Here is a 9,397-nt window from a genome sequence, read left to right on the forward strand (position 1 = left end):
AAATCTTAGTCTCTTTACGTCTATTAATCTTCTTAAACCGTTGGGGTATCTTCACCTTTTCTGATGAGATGTTTTATTCATGTGTTCATCTAATTTTATAAGTACTAAAGAGCTTGTTAAAGTTTGTTTTTAGTGAAGGGGTGAGAACATGGGATGCTGACCCTCCTTAGTATGAAGAAGAGTGAGTTTCAGAAAGGATTGCGCCGAAGCAAAGTTTTGACTCTGAAAATAAGTGTTGACGATAATTTCATACCTTGTCATAACATAACGAAGTAAATTTCACACAAGACCCTCAGCAGCCGACATCCCCCTTTACGGAAGGCTAACCAAGAGCAGGGAACCCCGACGCCAACTACTTCCTCGCCATTTTAGTGAGACTAATCTAAAAACTTTCATGTGGTCGATTCAAGACTTCATCCAAAGAGCTTGGAATTATAGAGAGATAGTAATTGCTTCATTTCACCAAACAACAATATTAATTAGCGAATATTAAGCCTCACCTCACCCCACTCCCAACATAACCACACCTCTACATAAATTAATAAAACATAGTGAAGCATAATTAATACATAAACATAAATATCACCAGTACAATTGTCGATAAGAACTAGACAATGTTTGAAACATGGAAATGTCGAGTAAATTTTGAAACTTTAGCAATTTTATTGTTTATGCTTCTTATTTTCCCATTGTTTGCTTCTCTAATTTTATCACATTTTGGAATTAATTTTTTGTTAAAAGTCAAAGAAAGATGAGCCCATACCGAATTGCCAAAGGTTTATTTAGAAATCACATGGGAGAAAATAAATGCTTTTGAATAATAACACTTAACTCTGTGAAACTTTGCTTCTTTCATGGAACTTCAAAATGCATTAACTATAGTTATGGGCTATTGTGGAGAAACACTGTCGATTCCCAACTAAAGAGATGGGGCCTGTCCATTAATATTACCACAAACCTACATTAACTGCTCTTTCCCAACCAATGATTCAATTCAACTGTCAAGTCAGTGCAAATAAGCTCAATGATTTTCTTCTTTTTGGATAAGTTTGGCATTATTATATAGAAATTCAACTATTCAATATGACAACTCAATCTAATTTAGATTTCAGATCTGAAACTTAATTATATTTTCTCAATGACGTCGGTAGGATTTTATTTTATATAAGCTTGCCATTGACTTTGGATCTATCAATGTGATTTCATCATAATAAAAGAAACATTTAGTGACAATGGATTTTCATTTTAGCACATTTAGCAGCAATTGAGTATTCTTTGAGGTGAAACACGAGCTTGCTTGATTCAACGTAATTCCCAAGATATTACACTTTTATATGTCATACTTTTATTTTTATTCTTCTTAAAAAATAATGATGTCTTTTTATACTAGGGAACTGTTAAAAATTTAGCTTTTCATTTTATCATTTATGACATACTCATACATCATGAAAAATGTCATAACATTCCTACAATTACAAGTTGCAAGTGTACATTCGATATATGCTAAAGCCTTTCTTTCGCTCTAAACTTGAGTATATATAGTTAATCAAATACTATCATATAACATGAAACGAAGGCAAATAGTTTAAGATAATTTTTTGGTTGATGAGGAAAAAAGAAAGAAGTGAAAGGTATTCTGTGTGTGTCTTTTTACGCGTTTTGAGAATGAGCTTTGAATAAAAAGAAAGGAAAGTATAGACTATAGACAATAGCCCATATATGATCAGAATATCTTCTCTGCCATACTTCCAGAATATCTTATGCCTGTATTCCTGCTCCACTTATTAATCCCATGAGGAAATTAGGCACAGTGCTTGCTACAATCATCATTAGGCTCTCAACTAACATCACACACGTGAAGAGGACTACGGCGAAGCACATGAAATGTTCAATTCCATTTTGTAGTCCCAGCACAAATACACGATAGAAAGGGTTTGAAAATCTTACAAAAAATATTTGATCACAAAAATGACAAGGAACTCTTGAAAGTTTGAGGCGTGTCAAATACATTATCCTTAAGAATATTAATTTCACCCGATGTAAGTATATTTTTCGGGATTCAACAAGCTCTTTAGTACTTATAAAATTAGATTCCAGCATGTATATCTTATACGGAGTCAGTAGCAGATGTAGTGCATAAGTTACTGATTCATGCAAATTCAGTAATTTCGACTCAAATCTTGTAAATGTGAGAAAAAAATCACTAAACAAGTAAAAATTAACACCGAATGATTTGAGGTACTATTCCAAACTTTGTATGGATTCGGGTTAATTTTTTAGTTTTCGGGGCATCTCCAACCCTAACATCAAATTTTACACCACGGTGTAAATCAACTCCAACCCAGTACACCAAATTTTATACCAAAAAAAGAATTTTTTTTCTCTCTCTTCATTATTATATTATTATTTCTTATTTCATTTATATTTATTATTTCGTTTATATTTTCTTATTTCATAAAACAAAATTCTTTCTAAAAAAGCATTCACTATATATAATTTTCATATTGTTTCAAATTATAGTTGTTTAATATAAAATTATTATATATCATAATTTTTTAAATAATATAAATTGCTAGCAAATATTACATGTTATACATAATAATGGATAACACAAATTAAAGAGAAATCATTAACGAAATATAATTAAATAAACATTACACAATTGAAAATTTTATTTTAAGTTCTACATGAATATTCAACTTTCAAGATCACTATAGTGCTCCCATAAATGTTCTATTAATGCATTACGTAGTTCAAAATGAGTTTCTTTGTCCTTAATTTTTTTTTATGTCGAGCAAGTTTGTTGCTAGTTTGTTGAATGTTTATTATTTTCGATAATTCTAAAGTACATTGTATTATTTATCCACCAATTTATATTTTTGTCAAGAATAATTTTACTTATATCCAATTCAAATTAATAGTAGAATTAACATAAATTTAATTTTTAAAAAATCAAGTAAAGGAAAATAGTTTATAAAAAAAATAATTTAATCTAAAATTAATATTATAAATATACTACGTAAAAATAATAAAATATTTTAATTAAAAATAAAATTTATATAATGTTTAATTAAAAATATTATATAATAAAATAATAATAAAATATTAAAAAAGTTCATTTGGTGTAAAATTTGGAGTGGGTTGGAGATGGCCTCAATTTGGTAAAATTTAAAATCGAACCCGAACCAAAATTAATTATTGATTGATCTCTATAACTAAATATGTATAGTTTATTAATTGTTGATTGATCTCTCTAACTAAATTCACGAGATTGCACCTTAAAAACTACCAACTAACAGACTTCAAATCCAAACTAAATTGGCTAACAAAAACATTCCCCTAACTGTTGAAACTCTAATGTATTTATTTCTCCTTCCGCTTTAATCATTTGTCTTTACTTTCCTTTACAGTATCTCTATACTTTTTAAAAAGCTCTTTAATTCTAACTCACAAGGACACTAAGTTAGATCATTTAAAAACAGCCTAACTGTGTGCTTAAACAGGTACCTAGTTACTGCTACCACTATTATACATGGTATTAAAAGAAAGCGACCTCCATACTGAATTCTTGACCATATGCTTGCAAATTGCTAGGGATATCGAACCATCTCTAGCATGGTCCCTAACTTCATTAAAGAAGAAAATCATTCAAATCAAGCAAGCAAGAGTTGACAAAAAGGAATAAAAAAAAGAAAAATGGGAGTTGGGATGAGAACGAGTCATTAATAGCTGAAACTGCAGACTCCAAAGAGAACATAAATGAGTTGGTTCCCTTTAACTGTTTGTAATTTAGATATGTTTGGAGATATTATCTCATTAATGCCCCTCAGAGGACAAAGATGACTACAACGTCCTTAAATACCCCATACCTTTTGCGTGAAAATGAAATAAACCACCTTTTAGTCTTTGGTATATCCTACAAATTTTCAGGGCATGGCTTCTGTAAATTTAGCAATGCCACATATGGAGTTACAGGAAGTAGAGTTGAATAATGCTGGGAAAGGACAAATGGGATCAAAAAGTGGAGGCGTTTTCTTGACTTGGAATGACTTATGGGTTACTGTTAGCACTAAAAAAAGTGGAAGCAAATCCATACTTAAAGGTCTCACTGGCTATGCTCGACCTAGTGAGCTCTTGGCCGTCATGGGTCCTTCTGGCTGTGGCAAATCTACACTCCTCGATGCGTTAGCTGGTAAATATTACTATATCTCCTAGAAAATGACGTGTATATATATTCAGGAGGGACAAAAATATGCTCATGCTAGTTGTTTTTTTCAAAATATGACTGACCTGATGGACACCTCTCAGGGCGACTAGATTTCAGCACGAGGCAGAGCGGGGATATACTGATCAATGGTCACAAACAGAAACTTTCTTATGGAACATCTGTAAGAAATTAAAATCTTCAGCTGAATGACTCATGCATCACTAATCATTTGTTTTCCTTTTTTTTTTTTTGCAATTACATCTGTTTTTATTAGCATGCATCGTAATGTTCTTTATCCTATAAAATCAGGCATACGTGACTCAAGATGAAACTCTTTTAGCAACACTAACAGTTAAAGAAGCAGTTTACTACTCTGCACAACTCCAACTCCCAGTTTCCATGACAAAATCAGAGAAAAAACAAATAGCAGAGCAGACTATTAAGGAGATGGGGTTGCAAGATGCAATGAACACTAGAATAGGAGGATTTGGTAATAAGGGAATTAGCGGAGGAGAAAAGAGGAGACTTAGTGTTTGCATGGAGATTCTAACGCGGCCAAAACTTCTATTCCTTGATGAACCGACCAGCGGCCTCGACAGTGCTGCATCTTATTATGTGATGAGCGGAATTTCACGCCAAAGAGAGGGAAGAACCATAATCGCATCTATTCATCAACCAAGTGCTGAAGTTTTCAACCTTTTCCACAGTTTATGCCTTTTGTCTTCAGGAAGAACGGTATATTTTGGACCTGCTAGTGCAGCAATTGAGGTATATATATTCATTATTTGACTATTAACTTGCCAAGTAATATCATGGACATATAATACAAGTATATATGTAACGATTTTGATTAGTTTCTATGTTTTCTTATTATGATAGTTTTTCACGAGGAATGGTTTCCCTTGCCCATATCTTCAGAATCCATCAGATCATTTTCTTAAAACAATAAACAAGGACTTTGATGAGGTAAATATTAATATTTCCTCTTTCTAAGAGAAACCAATTAAAGTTAGCCTTTTATTAAACTATATCTTGGTTTCTATTTAAAGGATATTGAACAAGGCTCAGCTGGAGGACGACGACCTACAGAAGAAGTGATAGACCTTCTCATAAATTCATATAAATCATCCGAGGGATATCATGAAGTTCAGAGCCATGTTGCAGAAATATGTCATCAGGTAATTAAGAGAGAGTTAGCCCCCAAAATGGAAAGGAGATGAGAAGGAGTCTCTCTAATTGCATCCATTAAATATTTTCAGGGTGGTGAAATGTTGGAAAAAAGAAGCCATGCTAACTTCATGATGCAATGCCTTGTTCTTACAAGGAGGTCAACTGTGAACATGTTTCGTGATCCTGGCTACTATTGGATGAGATTCGCTGTTTATGTCGGCATTGCTTTAAGTCTTGGCTCCATCTACTATAATGTTGGCTCAGACTATCGTTCAGTTGAGGTATAGATAGACAGAACACAGATAAGGAAACATCAATTGAGTTTCAAACTTAATTTCTAAGTACTATTTCAGCTCTTCTTGACGGGCACACAATTTATGGATCATAACACGGTCTTGGATATTGCAGGAAAGAGGTCTAATGGTTGCTTTTGTAGTTTCATTTATGACATTTATGACGGTTGGTGGATTCCCTTCATTTGTGGAGGACATGAAGGTAGTATCATTTTCTCATCTAAATTAAAACAATTGATGAATTTTATGATTTATTTTGTAGTATCATGACTACTTAATTTAACTGCTTGGACAAAAATACTGCAGGTATTTCAACGAGAAAACGTGAATGGGCACTATGGATGTTTTGCTTTTGTCATAGGCAACACACTTTCTTCAATTCCATACGTACTACTAATATCATTGATTCCAGGTGCCATTGCCTATTTCCTTGCTGGATTTCAAAATGGATTTGAGCACTTCACCTACTTTGCTTTGGTCCTCTTCACCAGTATGATGGTAGTCGAGAGCCTAATGATGAATGTTGCAGCTATTGTTCCTAACTTCCTGATGGGGATTGTGACGGGGGCAGGAATACAAGGACTACAGATACTAAGTGGTGGTTATTTTCAATTACCGAGTGAGTTGCCTAAAGTACTTTGGAAATACCCACTGTACTACATGTCCTTCCACAAGTATGCTTACCAAGGTATGTTCAAGAATGAATTTGAAGGACTAAAATTTAGAGATGATATGTTTGGAAACAATCATATAATTGGTGGAGAAATCGTCTTGAGAGAAAGATGGCAAGCTGAAATGGGACACTCAAAGTGGGTAGACCTAGTCATTCTGGTAGGTACACTCATTTTGTATCGTCTCGTGTTCTTCCTTATTATCAAGACAAAAGAAAAGTTTGTGCATGCAAGAAAGGCATCCACATCAATTCTATCAAATCGAAATACACAAATCATGGCTAAGTCCTTACCTGCCTCACCTCTCCATGGACTCACTCCATCACATGGCACTCCCACCAACAATAGATGAACTAATCAGCAGTTACTTCTTTTGTCTTCTACACTATATTTGGCTTCTTGTTTCATAATGTATCATTCTGTATTGTATTGTATTTTACTGCACTATTTTGTGGATGTAATGTTTAAATAGGGTTTAGTAGTTTAGTGCTTTCTTTGTCCCAATATATGTAACGGTCTTTCCATTTTGGCCTATAAAAGAATGGCACATCTATATTAACAAATAATTTATCCTCATAGCTATATAAATTTCTTAGGCTTGTTTATGATGAAAGTTTCAAAAGCCTTTCTCTTTTAAAGTTCGTGTCTAGTCATAATGGAACCAAGAGAGAAGTATTTTTGTTATCTTTTGAATCTATCATATTGTTAATTACTTATAAGTTTACTAAAATATTCTTGATTGCCTTAAATATATTGGATTTAACAAGAAGTAAAACAATAATGAAAGACTTCCTGTTCCCTAATTATCACCAATTGTGCCTTGCAAGTATATTAAACTATTCAATTCATACAACTCATAGTAAATTGTAATTAAATAATAGGGATAATTTCACAGATTAGACCTCCCTCAGATAAATAAAATCGTGTGCATTTCTTGAATGGGTCTATGCGTGACATCCTAAGAATTTTTTATTCTCCAGTTATCTCGAACAAGGGTAGCCAAGCATTTCTCAAAAAGTTACGGCCAAATTCTTCACACATTTGTTTTTGCCTATTTATCGAGTTATCATGCTACATTTCTCTGTTCGTACAGAAATTTACTAGAGAGTATTGGAAGATGAGAAAGCAATAGTGGCTAGGGAGTAGTTCAAAATGCGCAATCTATTTGCATTCTGTCAAATCAGAGCAATTTTCATGGATTTATTCAGAGATGCATATGATAATTTCATCATTTTAAATTGCCAGAGGTATGCCAAAACCTAATTAAAGAGGGAATAGCACAAAGTGTACCTGATTATCGGACCAATCAAAGTCAGATTTGCCAACCTTCCTCTGGATTCTCGAAGAATGAGACGTCTATTCAATTATTTCATCCACTATACGTCTATTCAATTTATTCATTTTAACTTGTAATTATTTTATTTATTCACGTCATTTTACTTATGGTGCCTTGTCCATTTTATGCGTGGTATCTCAATTTAATTTATCAAATTTCAATCGATAATTGGTTTATTGATCCATTTTAGTTCACTCATAATACCTTATCCATTTCATCCCTAATATCTCAATTTACGATTCAAAAAAGTCAAATAATTGAAACACTTACATGGAACCTTTGTAAATTAACATGAAATAAAGGGCAGTTTTGTGTGAAATTGGCATGCAAGCTTCTGTAGCAAATTTGAATTTTTCATTATATTAATAAGAACTGGAACGAGTGTAAACTTTAGAATTGTAATTACAATATTCAAACTATTAAATTACAATTGATACGAATAGAGGTGAGAAGTTTAAACTCTGAAAATACAGACAAAAGGAATTATACTCTTTATTCAATAATCTGATAAGCCTATTTTTCATGGAATGTGCTATTTATTAACTTGGATCACACACATAACTACTTAATGTGGTATTGGGCTACTTTAGTATAATTGGTCTCGGCCCATTTAATAACAGATTCATACCAGCTATTTGTGCACAAAAGTTAGAAGGGCAAACTACCTTAATAGTTATTAGATATACATCAATATCATATATACCAGCTTTTCAAAGAGATATTTGGATCTATCCTTATCAACAGGAGAAAGGAATAGGCCTTGAGGGTGATGTCGGAGCCTCTGCCTAGCCCACACCAAAGCGAGACACATCTTTTCAAGGTCGAATATGACGTCTCATAGTCCGTCTGCTTATTTTTCAGGTAGTAATCTTTCCCTCTTCCCCTTTAATCATGCTGGCTTATGACGCATTTCATGGAGTTTTTCGTAACCAAGAGGTATAGCAAGAGGGTTCTTCCCCATATATATATATAGAGAGAGAGAGAGAGGTGAGCGAGATTTGTTTATATATTCTAGATACATGCGAATCTATTTGGATATAATATATCTAGAACAAAATATACCTAATTTTAATCCAATTAATCCGGATGCATCAAAATTTGATAAGATTCATAATATTATAAATTAGAATGTATCTAAATAATTATCTCCTAAACTAATGGGATTTTCACTGTATTTAAATGGGCAATGTCTAAATAGACGGCAGCACGATGAATTTTTTTACCAATGAAAGTAGATACAAATTTTAGCATATTCCATTTTGAAAATAATTTAAGTAAATTATACTTCAAATTTACTTTTTTGATTATTTATAAAAAATTCTTTCACCTATAGATTCAGAAAATAGCCAATTTGAAAAGTACACTGAAATAGAAAAAAAACTTTCTTTCCTTCTATTGATCTGTTTTTCTTCTCTTAAACAATCTATTATTTTTGTTACTGGTTGTTACTAGAAAGAGTTTGTTTCTCATAATTGTTAGTACTTGAACAGTTAGTTAAACTTTGGGATATACTTAATCTAACAAAAATATCTCAAAGGATAATATCTTTAACACGCCTCAAATTTCAAGTTTAGCTATTTTTCAATATTTTTTTTATCTATGTTGTCTGTATCGATTGTATTTATTCGCGCAAAAAAAAAAAACATGCGTGTATCAAATACAACTAAGATAAAATTAAAAATACAAGAATGTATACAAGGAACAAATAAAGAAAAGTATA

General features: G+C 32.3%; 1 protein-coding gene across 1 annotated transcript; it reads left to right on the forward strand.

The window, feature by feature from the left end:
- The first annotated feature begins 3,807 nt into the window (after positions 1 to 3,807).
- LOC129884573 (ABC transporter G family member 1-like) lies at positions 3,808 to 6,836 on the forward strand. Its single transcript, XM_055958861.1, has 8 exons — positions 3,808 to 4,192; positions 4,309 to 4,388; positions 4,517 to 4,975; positions 5,087 to 5,173; positions 5,257 to 5,385; positions 5,467 to 5,658; positions 5,786 to 5,872; positions 5,977 to 6,836. Exons 1-8 carry the CDS (start codon positions 3,934 to 3,936, stop codon positions 6,691 to 6,693), a joined length of 2,010 nt encoding a protein of 669 aa, XP_055814836.1. The 5' UTR covers positions 3,808 to 3,933; the 3' UTR covers positions 6,694 to 6,836.
- The last annotated feature ends 2,561 nt before the right edge of the window (positions 6,837 to 9,397 follow it).

This window comes from Solanum dulcamara, chromosome 4 (genome assembly GCF_947179165.1).
Source record: "Solanum dulcamara chromosome 4, daSolDulc1.2, whole genome shotgun sequence".
Lineage (NCBI taxonomy): Eukaryota > Viridiplantae > Streptophyta > Magnoliopsida > Solanales > Solanaceae > Solanum > Solanum dulcamara.